Below are 19,747 nucleotides of genomic sequence, written 5' to 3' on the forward strand. Positions count from 1 at the left end.
GCACCGGGCAAATAACACTATTTTGCAGCTACAGCTCCTCTTTTGCTGCTCTCTCCTTTCCCTTCATGGGGAAGAACTTATCTGCCTTACCCTGCCTGCAACGCACCAAGGTGACTGCCTCTCCTTTTTAGGTACCTATACATATCTGTAACTTTGTGCATATGTTTATGATGGAGATATACATATATGTACATATACAGCATATATACATACACTTCTGCACATAAAAATAGGCCTAGATACATATAACCTATACCTACCATGCCTATGCATGCATGTACATTCATAATTTCATATCCTCACCTAGTGGTGTCTACTCTAGAGATCGTTGGCTTTCGCATAGCTTTTTGCCTCGCCTCGTCAGCCATTTAAGCGGCGCGCGTGTCGGTGGTATTACATTGGATTTTTTGCGGCTGGCTGTCTGTCTGACGCATATGCCCGCTGTGTGTTCAGGGAAGGCCTTGTTCGATGGTCATTACTTGCCCGCATATTTCTGCCGTTCGTTTTACAAGCACATGCTGAACAAGAAGTGCTCGATGCGGGATGCAGAGTCTCTAGATCCTTCCCTCTACTCCAACCTGCAGAAGATCCTCGAATATCCGCTTGAGGACCTGGCACTATCGGACTTGACGTTCAGTGTAGAGACAGATGAATTTGGGAAGCACAAAGTCAACGATCTGCTTCCTGGTGGCAGACACATCACCGTAACCGATGAAAATAAGGCTCTCTACGTCCAGCTCATGTGCCAGCGCAAGATTGCGGGAGGCATTCAGAGACAGCTGGAGGCTTTCCTAAGCGGCTTCCATGAACTTGTGCCGCCTTCCCTGATCTCTATTTTCGATGACAAGGCACGTGCATGCCCTTTTTGCGCGCCATTGCAGCTGTTGACTGGAATGCTGCTACGCTCGACGCTCTGTATATCCATAACCCGCTTCATTGCACGGAGTGCTGTCCCCTCTTTATTCCTTCTGCCGATGCCTCCCTCTGCCTGCATCTATATTGCTCTTGCTGCTGCCCCTGCGTCTCCTGATGCATCTTGCTAGAAATCTTGCTATGCCCATTTCACGTTTTTCATGCGCTAAGTCAGCACGTGCCTCGTTCGCTGTACAGTCCGTGGCCTCTCCGAAGCTGTTCTTACTGACTTGCCTCCCCGTCAGTAGCCTATGCCTTGTGCCTTTTTTTTTCTCTCTTTCTCTATGTATGTGTGAGTGTCTGTGTGTGAGTGTCTGTGTGTGAGTGTTTCTGGGTATGAGCATTCCCTTCATTATCGTCTGGCCCTTCATGGACGATGGTGCGTAATGTCTTTCCCCGCAACTGTTCTGCGTGTTTCTGCGCTTAGGAGTTAGAATTGCTTCTGTCGGGGTTGCCGACAATCAATGTGGCAGACTTGCAGGAGAATACGGAATACGTGAATTATCTTCCGAATGAGCAGCCAATTCCTTGGTTCTGGGAGGTGCGATCAGCATATGCACTGCCTGTGCAATAGGAGCCGCGCAAGGGGGTGTTTCGAAGTAGCGGATAAAATCGCTGGGACACATACACAGTTGCAAATAGGGGAAATCGAGTCGTTTTGCACACAGAAAGAAGGGGTCAGAGTTCGGCTAGAGCACGGGAACATAGCGACGCATCGTATGCATCCTAAATTGTACGCTGGCGAGACAGCGGGAGGTGGGGTAGTCGAGACATTGCATGCAGGGGTGTGCGCATGTGGCGTCTCCAGATAATGGAAGAGTTCGATACACCCCAGAAGGCAGCATTCCTGCAGTTCGTGACGGGAACTTCGCGAGTTCCGATCGGAGGTTTTAGGAATCTTGTGGGGATGCGGGGCCCTCAGAAATTCTCAATTCAAAAGTGAGACGTCGAAAGGAGGGGGCAGCATGCTCTGTGTGCGAGGGAAGGAGTGACCTCTGGATGATCGACGTGCCTAAAATACTCAGTGCCTTGCGTTTTTTGTCTGGGGATATGGCAATTCCACGCTTCTGGACGTCCTTGATTCGATTTCGCTTCCCTCATTTATGGCTGCATCGTCTCTGCTTTCCCGTTATGTCTCGCTCTTCCCCTCTCTGGCTGTGCCTCAGTTACACTCCTTTATGACCCTATTTCGCTGTTTTCCTTTTATGTCTGATTGAGTACTCTGTCTGGCGTCGAAATCAAGCTCCTGTCGCTGGAGCTGCTAGTTTCATCATCCTGCTCGTCCTCTCTTTCGGTGTCTCTGCCTTGTTAGGGCCTATGGAGAAAACAGACTGCCTTCCGCGCACACTTGTTTCAACCAGCTGGATCTCCCTGCCTACACTTCTAAGGCTATCTTGAGGAAGAAACTCCTCTTAGCGATTACGGAGGGGAGGGAAGGCTTTGGCTTTGTATGAGGCCTGCCTCGTTTGTCTCTTTCTCGTAGCGAGTGCTCTTTCAGCTTCCTCCGATGAGAGCCTAGGGTTTCAGCACACCTAGGCCTCATAGACGCCAGGCAGCAGCAAAAAACTGCACTGTCAGGGCTGCCTTTCTACGCACAAATACAGTCGTCATCCCCCCGTGTTCATGTCCTGCAGGCTCTGCAGCAGACAGGAGGGGTGACTGCTGTGTCAGCCTGCATCCGTTAACTTCGTTTCAGAATGGCCTCTAGTAGATACACATATGTAGTGTACATAGGTATATATACACTCAAGTATAAATATATGTATATACCCACTTGCGTGGGCTCAAGCACGCCCACCATGCACAGCGTGCTTGTAGGAGGAGCGTAGACACCGAGTACTGCATGAAGAGGTGGCGCTGTGGCCTTAGAGGTTATTGTAGTGTATCGTAGACGAGAGCACACAAGCGAAGCTCCTTCCCAGCCCCGATAGCTGCGCGTCTCTCTCTGCACGTATCAGTAGGGGTGGAGAATTCGGCCTTTGGTGCCGCATAGAGTCACACTTTTGGAATCCCATTTGTAGCAGGAGGAGTCTTAGAGATCGGATTGCACGGCTTCCTTTGCCCAACGTCAGTTGCTAATGTTCAGCTGGGGTTGCTTGGTGCGTTTTCGTGCATCCGTCGACAAAGCCGATGCACCGCTTTCTAGACTTTATAGGCTTATTAGGGAACCGTTTTGATCGTTTTTGCTTATTTATGGGGTTGGCACTGGCCTAGGCGTGCTCTGAGAATGGTCGTGCGGGTGTGTGTCACCTTGCTATGAACAGGGGGGGGCAAATTTTCATGAGCTTTATGCGAAGCTGGCGGCTTTTGCTGCTTTGGTGCATTATTTATTTGCTAAAATCCCATTAAAGAAGGCAAAAGCAGTTGAAACGGCTTTGCCAAAAGGCAGAAGACGCCTGCCGCTTACCCTAGAGTACCAGGCTGCGTTTTGCTGCCTGGGCTGCCGAGGTCCCCCTGAGTGCACGCAAAGTGAGAAATCTGTCGCAGTGGAAGGATACACTGGAATCAGTGCATTGATAAGCGGTTTAAATCCCGCATTCGTCACGATTAAACAAAGAGAAGGGGGATTGCCCGTCCCTCTGCCTCCCGGAGCTTCTTGCTGGATTCTAGGGTTCAAGCTCCAGTGGAGGGGAGGCCAGAGAGGCCTCGGGTGGTGATGCTGGCCCTCTCTTCGCACGAGGTCTCCATGCATACACTGCAAATTCGAGTTGTGTTGTATATTTTGAACCGGCAAAATACCTTTTGCTTCTTAACTGCTTCCGCAACAGCGACACCCCCTAACACTCGGAGATCTTCAGAGGCACACTGTCGAGCAGCCGTTCCCACTGCTCTTGGTGTTGCTCTGCCGTCCCCTCGCGATCCTATTGCGCAACAACTCGTATCCGCGTTGCTTCTGTTGTTTTAAAATCTGTTGTAAACACTTTTTCACCCAATCCCCCCGCTACAAGCAGCAGCACATATACGCCCAGGCCGGCAGGAGGTTGCGGTGATGCAGGAGTGCAGTTCCGCTGCCTTGGCACCGTTACCTTTTTCGCTTTCAGCCTTTTGCTTCTTCGGCAGGTCTCTGAGCTCTTGTGTCTGCTGTCTGCATCCTGAAGCAACAGCTTCAGCTTAATCGCTTCTAGCCTCTCTTGCTTCGCAGAACTGCCGGTGCTGGCACCCGCGCTGCACTTTGATTACGCAGAAGAAAGGGACCGACAGAAAACAGCCAAAGAGGAGGAGCGCTTCTTGCTTCTGCATGTACACAGCGCAGGCAGCGAGGAGGAGGAGAAGAAGAATGCGCAGAGCAGCAGCATCCAAGGAAACGCCACATGGCCACTGGCATTTGCTGAGCAAGATCAGCATCTTTGGTTCGTCGTTCTTGCTGCGGCAGCAGTAAGACACCAGGAAACAAATGCGACAAGGAGCTCCGCAAGACGCACTTGCGGCTGCTAGCGGCCCTCCAGCGCTGCAACCGAAAATTACGCCGATGAATGCTCAGCACTTGACGCAGCAGCAGCTGCTGCAGCAGCAAGCTCTGCAGCAGCAGCTCCTCCTGCAGCGGCAGCAGCAGCAGCAGCAGCTCATTGTGCAGCAACATCACCAACGCCTTCAGCACCAGCATGCTTTGCACCGCCAGCAGCAGCTGATGCTGGCTCAGGCGCAGGCCGTCCACCCCTCCGCCCAGGCTGCTGCGCTGCTTGCGTTGCAGCAGCAACAGCAGCAACAGCAGCAGCAGGCGGTGTCTACGGCAGCAGCTTTTGCTGCTGCAAGTCTCGGAGGGGGCAACAGCGCAGCAGCCGCTGCAGCGGCTGCAGCGGCTGCTCGAGCGCGCGCCGCTATGGATAGCGCAATGCAGCAGCAATTGCAAGAGCAGCTGGTGCGTCTCCATCAGCACAGGGAACAACATTTCTTCGAGCAGCAGCAGCAGCTTTTGCAGCAGCACCGGCAGCAGCAACAAACTACAGAAGCGTGGCGCCTCTTCGCAGGTGCTGGTGGGAAAGCAGCTGGTGAGCCTTGTTTCTTGCGACTCTTGTTGTTGCTACTGCTGCGGCTTTAGCCCCCGCTATGCGTCGTACGAGTCTTCTCCCATAGAAAATGCTTCTTTCTCGTTCTTGGCAGTGCTGTCTGGATACATCCAGAGCCGCGTCTGTGCACTCACTCCATACAGCTGCCGCTTGCCGTCGTTTCCTCGAAGCTGCTGCTGCTTCCCTTTCATGACGTTTTACCCCTTTTCGGCAGGCGGAAAAGGTGACGGGCTGTTGCCGCTGCTGCTTTCTCAAAAAGACAGCCAACTGCCACGCACTGCTGCTGCTGCTGCTGCTCCTGTGGCTTTGTGCTTTGCGTTCAGCGCTCAGCTTTGCAGCGCAGCAGCAGCAACAGCAGCAGCAGCAAGCGGCCGCGGCAGCAGCAGCAGCAGCTGCTGCTGCTGCTGCTGTTGCTGCTCTGAGTGACGCAGCAAACTTGAAGGTTTCGCAGCAAGTATCTGCAGCAGCTCCTGCTGGATCTTTGCCGCTCTCAGACGCCGTCCTGTCTATTGCAGCATCTGCGGATGCTGCAAGTCACGTTGCAGCAGCAACAGCGGCTGGTATTACCCCCAGCACGCATGAGGCGATGCCTCCTGATGGCAGCAACAACATGACGGGGGCAGCAGCAGCAGCGTCTTCAGCAGGTGTCTCCCCTGCTCCAGCGGCAGCAGCTCCTGCTGCGCGTGGCAATGCCTCTGCGCGAAGTCGCAATAATAATCGCTCAGCATCTAAAGGATCTGCTGCTTGTGCGCGCCGCGTCGGGCGTCCTGTGCGCAAAGGCGGAGCAGCCTCGTGTGTCTCCGTAGCCACAGCAGATGCAGAAGCGGCAGCCGCAGCAGCGGCTGCTGCAAGCGCAAGCATCGACAAAGAGGCAGCTTCAGATAATGTGCACCAGCCAAGAAGAATTCCTGCAGACGCCTTTCGAGTGCCAACGGTTCCTGACGAAGACTACTTCTCCACAGTCCCAGGATGTTACTATCACTTTGGTACATTCGTTTTTTGTGTATATTTATGCGCATGTTTAGGGGTGTATGTGGGGGTGTTGTGTTAAGAGGGGGCTGTGTTTGTATGTATGTCTGTGTGTGGATGTATATATGTTTGTGTGTGTATGTATGTTTGTATGTATGTCTGTGTGTGGATGTTTGTTTGTGTGTGTTTGTGTGTGTTTGTATGCACGTGTGTGTTTGTGTTTGTATGTATGTATGTTTGTGTATGTGTGTATGTTTGTGTATGTGTGTGTATGTATGTGTTTGTGTGTGTGTTTGTGTATGTGATTGGTTGCGCTTGCCTCCGTTTGATTGTTAATGTGCTTGTTTTTGTGTGCCCGTTCAAACGATGGACTTGCTCTGCCGCTGCAACATGCCCATGCATCTTTACTCTATCTGTCAGGGTGTTTACTTTTGGTCAGTGCCGCTGCCGCTTAGGCGTATATATTTGTATATATATGTATTAGTTTGTATTAATTATGTTTATTAAATTTTTTACGTGTTGATTCAGGCAAGCGGGAGTGGCGCGTCGTATACCGGGACCCCCAGAATGAAAGCAAACGGCGGCAAAAGACACATTCCATCAAGAAATATGGCTTCTATGCGGCGCGTTCTAAGGCGGAGGATCTTCGTATCGAGCTTGAAAAAATCAACGGGTGGTCCGACACAGCACAATTTCCAAGCAGCAGAGCGAATAGGGTCATGTGAGATGCCTGCATGTCAAGGCATACCCTTGGGAAGGGAGGAGGGGGGAGCAGCGAGGCGAATGCGTAGCAAGGGAATGGGGGTGTTCGGAGTTTCAGGGTTGTTTCTTTGGGGCTGTTACTGTGCTGCCGAGGTGCTCGCTGTCACGGGAAGCGCGTTGCCTAAATTCTCCAGATCCCAAGCGGACCGGATGAACGAACAGAAGTAGCGAGAGAGATTAAGACAGGTCGCTGTGGGCGTGAGGGTGAAGCGGCGTCTGCGAAGCGTTATGCTGAATATCCTTCTGTCTGCGGTGTGATCGCGCTGCTGCGGTTGTGGGTGCTGTTTTCGCTGCAGGCCTTTGACAGTGCCTCCTGCCAAGAAGACGGACACAGCAGCGACGCGTTTCATCAACTTTGATCGCGTGGAGAAGGAGCCTGCGGGAGTAGCTTCTTCAGTGGAGGGGGAGGGGGAGGACGAAATGACGCTTCCCCCCGCTGCCGTCTCTGCGGGGGGATCAAGTAGAGCGTCTGTCCGCAGAGCGAACAAGCAGCGGCAGCAGCAGGAGCAGCAGGAACGCAGGCTGCAGCAGCCGCAGCAACTGCAACAGCAGCAGCAAGAAGCGGGAAGCTCTGGCGGGGTAGCAGCGGCAACGGCGCCAACTTCCACGGCGGCGTATTGCGGTGTAGCTACAGCGAATTCTCCGAGGGCTTCCGGGGGGAGCCGACGGAGCGATAACAAGACTGCAGTTAGAGCGAAACAAGAAGCTGCAGCAGCCGCTGCTGCGATTGTTGGCGATGCCGCTGCTGCTGCAATGGTTGGGGCAGCAGACAGCGTCAACATCGGGGGGACTGCCATCAACACCCGCAGGAAGCGCCGCATGCAGCAGCAGCAGCTGCTGCTGCAGCGGGTGTCTTCTGTATCCGAAATGCTGCGAACAGCAAAGGATCCGACGGAAGGCGCGGGTCGAGAGGCTGCTGGTGGAGTCAACGCTCACGTCGTCGGGCAGACTCCGGAGGGAAGCATGCAAGCAGTGGCATATTTCCATGGACCTCCCCCCGAGCTCCTGCCCAACGCATCCATAGATCCCCTGCAGCAGCAGCAGCAGCAAGGAGGGTCTCTCGCGGGAGTAGACGGGGGAAGCAGCAGCAGCAGCAGCAGCAGCAGCAGCAGCAGCAGCACTGGTGACGACATAGCGTCAGGAGACGCTTCGGAAACAAAACACAGAGAGGAAGACGGATACTTACTGAACGGAATAGCGGCGGCTTCTCTTGCCGCCGACGGTCCCCTTACCCCCCGTTGGGGGCTGCTGCAGCAGCCATCCGATGGCGACGATCTGCTGCAGCAACAGCAGCAGCAGCAGCAGCAGCAGCAGCGCGAGATTCCCACCACTCAGGCATACACCAGGTCTGGAGGGCCGCCCTGCCGTGTGGGCAAGGATGTTGTCGCAGGCTCCATGGGGGGGGAAAGCTTGTCGCTGTCTACGTCTCCTTCGGCTCTCTTTCTCCGTCCCGGAAATCTTAGCACTTCCTTCAGTAGGCTGGTTGCAGACGAGCAGCAACAGCAGGTTCCTCGCCACAGCGGCGGCAACAAGGTCGACATGATGCAGTACTTGTTGTCGCCACCCACCAGTCTGCATGCCGCTTCTCCTTTGGGGCCCCTCGCCAGCAGACGCTTAGCCGACATCGCGACGGAGGGTGCTTCAGGCACAGTTGTTGCTTCGGGAGCCTCTCAACGCAGCGGCGGAGAGTGCTTCGAGGGACTGTCAGCGCAGCATTCCATATCTGGCTTGCAGGAGGCGTTGCTCAACTTCGTCTACCTTCCCTCCTGCCCGGCTACGCCCCTGCTGTCGTCTGCTCCAGTGTCTCTGCTGATGGATTCCATAGATCAGCAGCAGCAGCAAGACGCTTCCACCAGCAGCGGCAGAGCCGCTGCAGTGCGCGCAGCCGCCACAGCGGGTGCTTCTCCGCCCGCTCCAGCAGGCGGCTCCATCCTGAAGGCGGCAGCAGCAACAGCAGCGGCAGGAAGGGGCCTAGAGGAGGATAACTTGCTGCGTCTCTCGCGCAGCAGCAGCTCCCAGCAGCTGCCTGCAGCGATGGCTGCTCTCTTGTCTCCGTCGATCGTTGGCATCGACAGGGAAGAAGCGCCGGGAAGCAGGGGGCGAGACGCGAGCGGTCCTGCGGGGGAGGAGGAGTTACTCCGCAGTAACAGCAGCACCAGCCAGTGTTCAACAAGCAACTGCAGCAGCGGGCAGCAGCAGCAGGCAGTCAGCAGGGATCTTCCCACGCAGGTTGTGGCGGCAGTTCCTGAGTCTCCGCTCTGCAGCAGCAGCAACAGCAACAGCAGCAGCAGCAGCAACAGCAGCAGCAGCAGCAAACCGGAAAAGGGGTCTTCTGCGAACTCCTTGTCTGGAGTAGGGGGGGGCCCCTACTCGGGTGCTTGTTCCCTATGGATGACTGTGGCAAACGGCAGATCTGGAGTTGGGGGCCCCTCCCCCCTGCGTCGCAGTGCTGCGGCTCCTCCCCCCCCTTCGCCTCCGTTGAGGCTGTCTTCCTTCAGGGCAGTAGACACTGTGCTTTCTCCCCCGTGTTTGCTGAAGGCTCGAGGGGGGGATGATTCCGCGCTGCTAGCTCCCCTAACTCCCCCGCAGCCACACGAGGGGCCTCAAGGGTGCTCCTCTTGGACTCCCTCCTTGGGATTGCCGTCTCCGTTGCAACAGCTATCCGACGATGCACTGCTCCCACTCAACAGCCGCAGGATGCACGGATGGGATAAAGATTCCCCGTCGCTTGCTAGTGCTACTGTGGCTGCCGATCCTTGCGAACAAGGGCCTCCGCCAACGCCGAATGCATGTAGCAGCAGCAGCAGCAGCAGCAGCGGCGGCGGCGCCAACGCCAGCAGCAACGCAGCTTCAATTTCAGCGTGCAGTAGCAGCATTGCAGGTGCTGGAGGAGCAGGAGATGCTGAAGCGGCAAATACAATCCTCAGCCGTATCAGAAAGCACTTGTTGCCCGTCGAAGCGGAGGAGGAGGCCTAATGGGTGGGTGTGGCTACAACTGGAAAAATGCAGCAGCAGGAAACGGCGGAAGTAGCAGAGCAGCAGGGTCGTGCAGTATTGTTGAAGTTGGAGGGAAGAACGCAGCTGCGTTTACTTACCAACGCGATCAGCACATGACTCCGAGTCAGCAGTTGTTCTCGCTGCTTTGTAGCAGTTGAGGATGTAGCTGGCTGTCGCTTCTTTCCAGCCGATAGCTGGCGAGTTCACTCCTGCCGAGATAGGTGGCTAGCCATCTACAGGCAGGCTGCTGGCACAGGAGGGACCATGTGCGTTTCCTGTACAATAAGGGTATTTTTAACTCTGCTTCTCATTGAGATGAGACATTTCGAGGCTCTGTTTGAATGCGAGTGCGTTCATGTGAAGCCCGTTTCACTTTATGTGCAGGCAGCCTTGTCATATCACCTAGCATTCGCATGCAAGTTGTCGGTTATGTTGATTCTCCCCAGGCTTCTAGAAAAAGTACATGCTTGCGTGCATGGCCTCAACCTAGACTGTATGCTTACACGTGTGCTCGGGCCGCAGTCGATTCTTGCAGCTTATGCATGCATGCACGCGTTGGCTGTCGCTTTCGACATCCATGCATTAGTCATTCGTATTTGTGTGCATGCGTTGGCTACATGAACTTGCGGGCATGCATGGTCTGCATGCATGCAGTGGCCATATACATATATACATATGCATTCATGCGTTCGCTGAAGCACGCGAACGTGATGCACCGGCTCTGGCACCGCCAAGGTAGCCGCACTTCATGAGGAAGCGGCATTCGCTGCTTCATGGGGGAACAGTGTCTTATGAGGGTGGGAACGCTTCTGCTCCGGAGGTACAGCCACTATGGGGGAAAGCAGACCAGCACAGGGAAGCTACCAGGCCGGCAGTTGCTGGCGGGGAGTTAGCCGGCTGGGTGGCTGGCTACACAAGAATGTGGCCAGTGGCATTGCCTCGCAGAACGGCGACTGTAGTGCCCTTGGCGCACATACTACTCTTTTCACTGTTTAACGAATAAATGTCTTCCTGGGTATTACTAGGATCCACGAGTCCTGAGCAACTCTTCTTTGGACACGGTGCAGGCGTATTATTAGTAGCTGCAGCAAGCGCAGAAATTGTACAAGGCTGACAGCCTGGAAAGTAGAGTAACTGAAGGGGAGCTGTATCGGTAAAGGGCCAGCCACAGCTCATGCTCGACGAAAGTGGCGATCTCGACGGGCAACTTTTTGTGTTGTTTTTCTGGATCCAAACGTATTCCTGCCAAGCTTTCCCTCGGGCCCCTCTCAAGCGTCCGAAAGAGACGAGCTAGAACAGACGAAGTTGCAATACCTGGTAGACCCTCGTTAAATGCGCATTTCGAACTCTTTCTGCTGTCTTTTTGTAGTTGGTTGCCTTTGTCCACTGCTTTTCTTGCTTCGTGTGCCGCTAACGAGTTTCCTCTGCCTTGCTGTCTGCTTGCAATTCTTTCTTTCTCTGCTTCTACCCCTTTCTCGCTTTACATCCCATCCTTCGGATCTTTCCTCGTTTTATCTATCTTCCCTATGTTGATTTCGTCACCTTCTCAGTGCCAATTTTACCGGGATAGCTTTATGCCAGCCATTTTACGGGACCAGAATTGTGGGCACAGCAAGGTGGATGGCCATAAGCTCAAAATACGCCACCATGTTGAGGAACAGTGTCCTTAGCTGAAAACTCCTCCCTGATGTTCATCCAAGAGCTCCCAGCTTCCTATTAGTTTTGCCCCGTCTTGGCCTCTGGCGCGTTGGTAGGTCGACGACGTAGGCCACTGTAAAGCACTTTCTGATACACTGCACATTCACGTAGGACTAGGAACTTTCCACCCCACTTGTCGTACTGAGTAAAGGCTGGATTAATGATTTTTCGAAGTTCGTATACTTTGGTCAGTGTAGGATAGCATTAACACCATGCAATGAGAGATGCAGGGCTAGACGCGCGAGCGGCACATGCTATGTGCAGCTACACGTGAATGCTCGTATAGTACTTGAACGATGCAGCGACGCGTGCCCTAGGCGTTCCTCTGCCTCCTTAGAGGAACCGTTACGGACGCGGGAAGAGGAAAAGGGGAGATGTATGGAAGGGCATTTGGTAGTTTTTATTAGCTTGTATGAATGTGGCTATGAAGACCTGAGATAGGCGCTACAGGTAGGCAGCTCTGATGTTCTAGTAGAAATATACAGTTAAAAACGATGTGGGATCACCGGAGAACTAAAGTGAGCGGTGGTAGGACTTTTTGGTTTGCGTATTTCTTCGCCTCCTTCAATATCCCTGCAGCTGCAATAGAGGTAGCAAGTGTCAGTGCCCACTATGATCTGCCTACTCCCCTTTTTAGCTCAGAGGTCCAGGATGCGTTCTTGTTTTCTGGGTTAGCCGGCTTGATGTATTCCTTGCGCCTCTCTAGACAACATTATGCGAAGGATGCAGTGCAGACACAGTTTCTGGAGCTCAAAGTGTCCTGGTAAGACTTTTTCACACACAGATCTGTGAGTTGAAGACTCATTTAACGCATTTCAGTTTGCATGTATTACCACTAACCGCTTACCGCAAAGTCCAAAACGAAAGCTTTCGCCCCTGACAGCATGCCGCAGGGCTCTACGCGTAGTGATTTACATGAAAAGGGTAATGTTCGAAGGTGCTCGCCAGCAAATTCTTGTAATTTTCATTTGTTTGCTGATCTGGGCCTCAAAGGCAGGGAATGTAACTGAGGGCTTAAGATCTGTGGGGCCGTGCCAGGTGGTGTGGTCTGGGTATAGTTGCCGACCATGAAACGGGGAGAATCTGAAGCTGGGAGGCAAAAGAAAGAAATCGAATGACAAGGAAAGTGCTACATTGAAATAGGTGAATGTATAACCGAGGCTATGGAGGGATTTTTTTAGGCCGGGCTGGGCTGTCTGTGCAGGTGGCGCTCGTCGGGGGCTCTGTGTTTAGGGTTTTTCGCTGTTTCTTTGGCCTTGATACCAAGGAACTCTTGGTGTTTGCAAAATGAAACAATATTAAAGCCATTCATTCATGAGGGAGAAAAGATTTTCACCCGCCAGCACCCTTCTTTTGCGTCTTTTTTCGCAGGCTCAGCAGGCTCCGCTGTGTCCAACTGTAGCCCTCTAGGGTCACCTTTTCCTGCCCAGCGGTAGCACCAGCAATCGACGCAAGCCTCTGTGCTCTTGGAAGCTTTTACGTGGTATTGCTTGTCTCTCGCGGAATAGCACAGAGGGCTAAACACCCGTCGTTTCGTGGAGTTTCCCGCCGGCGCCCCTATTCCCACTTGTGTTTCTGAATAAGAGCACTGCCTTGCGCGTAGAACCATCTTCCTTCTGTAGCAATTCAACTCCCCGCGGCGTTCCTATGCGTCGCTGAAGCCTTCAGCCGTTACCCCCCAGTTCTTCCTGGAAACTCCAGAGGCGGTGCTCCCGCCTCCGCTGCACTGCCGAAAGGGGGAAGCGCACCAAAGGAGTGGAACCGAGCGGCAGCGGCAACCCCACTCGAGAAAACCTCGAAGAAGCGTTGCTTCTCCCTGTCCACGAGACAAACGTTCCTGCATGCTGCGGAGAGAGACAGAGCCTCAGGGGGCCTGCCAAGTCAGACAGCTGCACCCCAGGCACAGCCTCCTGCATGGGATTCCCTACGCAGAAGCAAAGACACCGGGTGCCTCAGACGGCGCCAGACAGCTCAGCTGCGCACCTCCCTTTTGCAGTTGGCGCGGCTCAGCCTTCCCGCGACAGCGCTGAATGTCGATGCTCGGATATCCCTCCCCATGAGGGTCCCTTTGCCCCCCACCTCGCAGCCGAAGCAGTGAACCTGTGAAGGGTTTGCGCACGCTGGCGCTTCTATCTTCGAGCCGCTTTCCCGTCTTGCGTGCCGCTGTTTCTGCTGCTTCTTCTTCGCCGCGCTTGAAGTTCCCTATGAGTACTTGGTGGAAGAGAGGCGTCGCGGCAGCAGCAGCCTTCCGCTGCTGCTGCTGGCTAGTCGGCGTGGTACAATTTGTTCAGGGGGAGGGGCTTTTTTCCCCTGGCGAAGGCAGCTTATGGGATGCGGAATCTTCTGGACCGTGGGATTTCGAGCCAATCCCAACGCCGTCTTCGTTCGCGAATTCGCATTCCCCCCCCCCCGCACGTGCCGCTGGCGAAGTAACTCTGGGAACCCTAAGAGAAGCAGCCTCTAGTAGAGCAGTGGCAGAAGTCGCGGCAGCAACGGAAAGCCGCAATTCTGCTACTCTAGATGCGGAGGTGCCTCCAGATGCGTCGTGGGTACTGAGAGAGAAGCAGCGAATGCGTCTTGGGGGATCGCAAGGATCGGAGAAGGTGGTGTTGGCATATTCTCTGGAAGGCTGCCAGGCAGCCTTGCCTGCTCCTGAGGGGTCGGGTGAAGGGGAAAACAACGAGCAAGATGCGGAGCTTCTGCACGGACAGGAAGCTCGATTTGCGGCAGTGTCTGCGCTCAAGTTCAGTGTGTCGCAGTTGCTGCGTCAGAAGCAGCTGAAGCACACGGAAGCTCTAGACACAGACTTGCTCCAGGCAGCTCAAGTCGCAGCCGTGAGTCCAGATGTGTCTTCCATGGAGACGCGCTATCTGTCAGCTCTCGAGATGGAGGTGATCACCAAGCTTCCAGAAGGGCTCTCGACTGCGGAGGTGCTGGGGGTGACCTCTGAACTCCCGTGCGTGCAGCGAGGCTTCGCAGACTCGAGAAAATTCCTCGAGGAGCCTGACATGCCGCTTTCCGCACGGGAGCACGGGCGTGCCACGGAGGAGACACGCGGGAAGGGGTTTTCCCCCCCCCAACAGACGCAGAGAAGGGAGGCAGAAGAACGAGAATCTGCATCCCCTAGGACCCCCTCAAGTGCAGCGTCGCGAAATCCAAGGCGCTTGCAGGGGTTTGGCATATCTGAGTTGAGTGCGCGTGTGATGGCGTCTGTGTCTGATGCTGCATCGCCTTCGACTTCGAGTGGCGCATCGACAAAAGCCTCGGGACGGGTTCCACCGAACGACCCCATCTTCAGGAAACAGTGGAATCTGCACGATGCATCGCCTTTCGGAATCCACGCGGAGAAGGCTTGGAGACTGTGGAATGGCGATCAGAGACCTATGGTTATCGCAGTCATTGACAGCGGCTGCGACTTGAGTCATCCCGACCTCAAAGACAAGCGCTGGAAAAATCCCGGAGAGATATGCGGGGATGGAATCGACAACGACAACAATGGATTTATCGATGACTGTTATGGATGGGTAGGGTTTGTGCCACCTTGCAACGCTTGAAGCCTGGGTAGACAGTGTCGTAGCCTCTAGAGAGAGATAGATATACATACATATACATACACATACATACATATACATGCATATACATATATGCGACGAGACAAAGCCACCAAGCGGCCTCGCCTAGAGCGCCTTCTTCTCCTCCTTCCGCTTGCTTGCTTGCGGCGTGGAGAGGCGTTTGGGGGGGAGGTTGTGTGAGTTTGTGGGTGCTGGCGTGCTGCGCTGCGAGATTCGCATGCATTCTGCGCGTTGGAATGCACTTTGTTGCGCTTGTTAAGGATTTTGTAAACAACAACGGAGAAGTGCGGCCTGACTCCTCCGGGCATGGAACGGGTGCAGCTGGCGTTTTAGGATCGGTGGCGAACAACCTCGTCGGCATGGTGGGAGTCTGTTGGGGTTGTCAGATCATGTGCCTGAAGTTCATCGGCAGAGGTCAAGGCTCCGTCAGCAACCAAGTGCAAGCCATTGACTATGCTGTCAAGATGGGGGCGTGGATCAGCAACAACTCTTACGGAGGCTACGGGTAAGCAGCGGGAAGAGACGTCGAGCATGCACAGCACTGCAGGGATTTCCAAGGTGATGTGCTGCTGTCGTGTTTATGGTGGCATTAAGGGAAGTCTTCATGTGGCGTGGTGATGCTGTCGTGTTTATGGCAGCATTAAGGGAAGCCTTTGTGTGGCGTTGTGATGCTGTCGTGTTTATGGTAGCATTCAGGGAGACCTTTATGTGGCGTGGTGATGCTGTCGCGTTTATGCTAGCATTGAGGGAAGCCTTTATGTGGCGTTGTGATGCTGTCGTGTTTATGGTAGCATTAAGGGAAGCCTTCATGTGGCGTGGTGATGCTGTCGTGTTTATGGCAGCATCAAGGGAGGCCTTTATGTGGCGTTGTGCTGCTGTCGTGTTTATGGTAGCATTAAGGGAAGCCTTCATGTAGCGTGGTGATGCTGTCGTGTTTATGGTAGCATTAAGGGAAGCCTTTGTGCGGCGTGGTGATGCTGTCGTGTTTATGGTGGCATCAAGGGAAGCCTTCATGTTGCGTTGTGATGCTGTCGTGTTTATAGTAGCATCAAGGGAAGCCTTCGTGTGGCGTTGTGATGCTGCTTTCCCATTGTCGCGTTTGCTGCTGCTTTCTTGGGATATATCTTTTTGTATTTTTTGACGCTGTCACGCCTGGTGACAGCCTCCACGTAGCTCCTGCAGAGGGTGGCGGTACGGCTGTCTCTGCCCACGTTGCTCGTTCGCATCCTTCCGAGTAGAAAGAAAGGACTGCTGGCTGCGGGGAGGGGGGCGTCTATTCGTTGCTTCAGCAAAGCCGATCTAGAGCTCGAGGCGATTCAGAGAGCGCAGCGTGCTGGTCATCTCTTCGTAGCTTCTGCGGGGAACCACAATCTGAACACAGACCTACCCGAGTGAGGCTGCATCGACATCTTTCAATTCTGCACGCCTTTTTGTCGCATGTGCTGTTTGTGCCTGGTGCTCTCACCTGTGAAGTCTTCCTTCCTAACCTGCCTTCTTCTGGCTGATCTACGCCGTCCTCCTCTTGTCTGCTGCCGCTACGGCTGCTGTTGCTGCTCCTGTGCGCTAAGTTACCCTGTTCTACCCACCCTGCATGGTTACTCTCTAGCTTTTCGTCTTCTGTCTTCTGTCGCACGCGTTTCCACCCCTCCATCGCATTTTGGGCAATTCCTCTCCTTCGCCCTCTCCTTCCTGCCCTGTGGCTGGCCTTCTTTCGCCTTCCGCCATCCCTCTGGTTTCCAGTCAACGCCTGCAGTTCGCCTTTTCTGACGCTAATATTTTTATTATTGCTGTCCTTTCTTTGACCTCCCAAGGAATGATCACACCCCCTCAACATACCCCATCTCCAACATCGTGAGTGTAGGCGCCCTCACTGCGGAGGGCCGGCGTGCAGCTTTCTCCAACTACGGTGTACGGACAGTTCATCTTTTTGCACCTGGAACAAGTGAGCGCATAAACCTCCTTTTTCCCCTCTCTTCCACCTTCTTGACTGCTCATACAGTCTCGCGCCTAATCGCCGTGCTGCCGACAGATCAGGGGTATTGTAGGAGCCACGTTTCTTGCAAGGAAGGCTCCTTCAAAGCCCCAACAACAAGCTGATCTCGCCAGTACAACAGGCATGCACAGCGTGCTGGCCACGCCGAGCTAGCTGAGTGCCTAAGCGCCTCTTTTTCACCCCACCCTCCCCCTCTATATGGAAGCTTCGCCATGCGCTGCTGTCTCTGCTCCCCTTTGTCTGTTTTCCGCCGAGCACGCGCTGCTGCTGCATCTGCTTTTCGATTATCCGCTCTCTCGACGCACAAATGCCGCAGCAACCCTTTTCTTCCGCTTCTCCTCCACCTGACAGCTCCTACCCTATGCTGTGTGCTGCTGGCCTTTTTTCTCAAGGCATCCACACGACAGACGGCTCTGCGGGATACTCAGACGTGAACGGCACGTCCTTTGCCTGCCCCCATGTTGCTGGCGCGGCAGGGCTGTTGTGGTCAGCCTTTCCGAACTTAACTTACTTGGAAATCAAGAGGGCATTGATGGAAGGCTGCAGACCTAATGAGGCCCTTAAGGCATTTTCAGGGTGTGGGGGAAGTCTCGACATTTACAGAGCTTTAGTTGTTGCCGGTATGCATGCACGAGCGCAGAATCAAGCGAGCCACCCCCCCCCCTTTGCCAGCTGTATTATTTCCCGGTTCAAGCTGTCTCTCTTCCCCCCTCGCTCCTCCCTTACCCCCACCCCACCCCGTCTCGCTCCTCCTTTTCCTCCGTCGATTTATATATATAAATATATATCCTGATGCCTCTGCACCCTTCTTTCTACCTTATATGCAGCCCTTTCCTGTAGCTGTCTCACACTGCGCTCCGATCTCTGTGTCTGCTCTTAGACGCATTTCTCCCGTCTATTATGCGGCCCCTGCCCACGTTTTTCGTGCTCGTCTCTCTCTGCCGCTGGCTGCGCTGCTGCTTGGTGCATGCAACTGCTTTGAGGCACAAAGCAAACTCTCCTGCGCTCTCTGCAGAAGCTCCTTTCTTCGCCTTAATCCATGTGTCTTGTCCTCACCCGCTTTTGTTCTTTCTCCCCTGTGCCGTTACACGTTGTGCCTGTGTGGGGGGATGCTGTTGAGTCCTCTGTTTGCTCCTCGTTTGCCTCTGCAGCACATATTTCGAGCGGCACTCCCGTTAACAATGCAGCTCTCAATCGCGCTACTCTTCAGCTCCCTGCTCCACATGCCGCCGCTGCAGCTGCAAATCGGACGGGAGCCGCTCTAACGCAGCAGCAGCAAAAGGAGAAGCGTGGAGGACGCACTCAGGAGCTCCCCGCACCGACTTCTGCAGCAGCAGCAGCACCAACGGGAAACTCACAACTCTCGCTGGACCCCCTTTCTCTGCTGTCAAGCGTCATTCTCGCTCCTCTGCCAGGGCAGGACGAGAGTCAAGTCGACAGAACCAACGGCAGCAGCAGCGCAGGAAGAGGCTCGCGGAGCTCTCTACTCTCGCTCCTCCCTTTGGCGTCTCGGGAAGAATCTGCCAGCCTGGAGGCGCACGAGGATACTCTCGATAGCGTCTTGGCGCAAAAAGGCGGTGCTGAGGCATCGGAGAAGCAAAGCGAGGCAGTCCACGCAGAAGCCCTCCTGCAGCAGGAGCAGCAGCACCAGCTGCGGCAAGGTGAAATTGCTGTAGATCAGTACATCGACCCCGTCACTCTAGCAGCACACCTTTTAAAACAGGCGCAACAACGCCCCCTTACAGCTGAGTCCGCTGCAGCAGCAGACACGCGCACCGATGCTGTCACCTTAGCAGCACTTCTAGTGCAGAAGCACCACGATCAGATGCTGCAGCAGCAGCAGCAGCTACAACAGGAGCAGCAGACTTCTGAAGAGCAGTTTTTGATCTCCTCTCCTCAAGTCCAGGATCTGACACTGCAGCAACAAATGCTGCAGCAGGTAAACCTGCAGCAGCTGCAGCTGCTGCAAGAAAGGCAGCACATGCAGTTACAGCAGCAAATGCAGTTACAGCAGCAGTTGCGGCAGCACCAGCAGTTGCGGCAGCACCAGCACAGCCACAACCACCTAGTTGGTGATTTCTCAAGCCAGCTACTAGAACACCAGCCGAAGAAAAAACATCCACAGGAGCAAGAGCAGCAAGCGACGCTACAGTGGCAGCTAACAGACCTGTGGCAGCAGGTGCCACAACTTCTCGCGTCTGGATCGCTGCAATCCTCGGGGTTGCGTGCGACGTTCCCTCTCAGGGGAAGCTCTCCCCAGGATGCCTTTAAAAAAACAAGCAGCAACGGCAGTGAGTAGCCTATGGAGGAGGAACGCCTGGGCCGTTCAAAGGTTAAGCCGCCCACACGCTGCTCTGAGGAGAAGCATTTTTGTTTGCTGCTGTTGCGAAGACAGAGGAGTTCCTCGGCATTAGTGATAGAGGACGAGCTAGTAATAGTCGAAGGCTGCGCTGCCGCTGCAGCACCCGATATTATTAGAAGCGCGTAGTGGTACTTTAAGCTTCAGGATGCACGGTGCGATCAAAGACAGGGAAACGGTCGATGTATGTGTGTAGCGATAGAAGCGAAATTACCACAGTAATCGCAGTCAACAACTGGAAAGACACAAACACCCGCCCAACACGGAAGCAGCGTAGCGTGCAAGCTTTAGAAGGCACGCACCTTGGTGCAGCGGATCACGCATTTCAAGTTCGCTATGGCAGCAGCAGCACCAAGAAATCATAAGCAGAAAGATCGACTGCCTAAAAAATAACCAAGAGGAAGTCTATGCAGCAGCATGCGAGCGTCAAAGACGCGTCACCCTAATTGAAAAACCATTTACTGAGTCTCCCAAGTGA

The 19,747-nt window shown here is 54.3% G+C and overlaps 1 protein-coding gene across 1 annotated transcript; it reads left to right on the forward strand.

Moving 5' to 3' along the window:
* The first annotated feature begins 5,529 nt into the window (after nt 1–5,529).
* LOC34619223 lies at nt 5,530–19,181 on the forward strand. Its single transcript, XM_026335988.1, has 12 exons — nt 5,530–5,745; nt 6,417–6,662; nt 6,785–6,910; nt 7,460–7,499; nt 7,733–7,781; nt 13,861–14,869; nt 15,178–15,422; nt 16,207–16,308; nt 16,729–16,859; nt 17,303–17,556; nt 18,031–18,682; nt 19,000–19,181. The coding sequence occupies exons 1-12, from the start codon at nt 5,530–5,532 to the stop codon at nt 19,179–19,181; spliced, it is 3,252 nt and encodes a 1,083-aa protein (XP_026191773.1).
* The last annotated feature ends 566 nt before the right edge of the window (nt 19,182–19,747 follow it).

Source organism: Cyclospora cayetanensis, unplaced genomic scaffold (genome assembly GCF_002999335.1).
Source record: "Cyclospora cayetanensis isolate NF1_C8 unplaced genomic scaffold, CcayRef3 CcayRef3_contig_89, whole genome shotgun sequence".
Classification (NCBI taxonomy): domain Eukaryota; phylum Apicomplexa; class Conoidasida; order Eucoccidiorida; family Eimeriidae; genus Cyclospora; species Cyclospora cayetanensis.

Coding starts and splice junctions, on each gene's coding strand:
- LOC34619223 (XM_026335988.1), top strand. CDS start 5,530: ATGACGGGGGCAGCAGCAGCAGCGTCTTCAGCAGGTGTCTCCCCTGCT. Junction 5,746..6,416: donor CCACAGCAGATGCAGAAGCG/GCAGCCGCAGCA, acceptor GTGTTGATTCAG/GCAAGCGGGAGTGGCGCGTC. Junction 18,683..18,999: donor CGCTGCAGCAGCAGACACGC/GCACCGATGCTG, acceptor TTCTCAAGCCAG/CTACTAGAACACCAGCCGAA.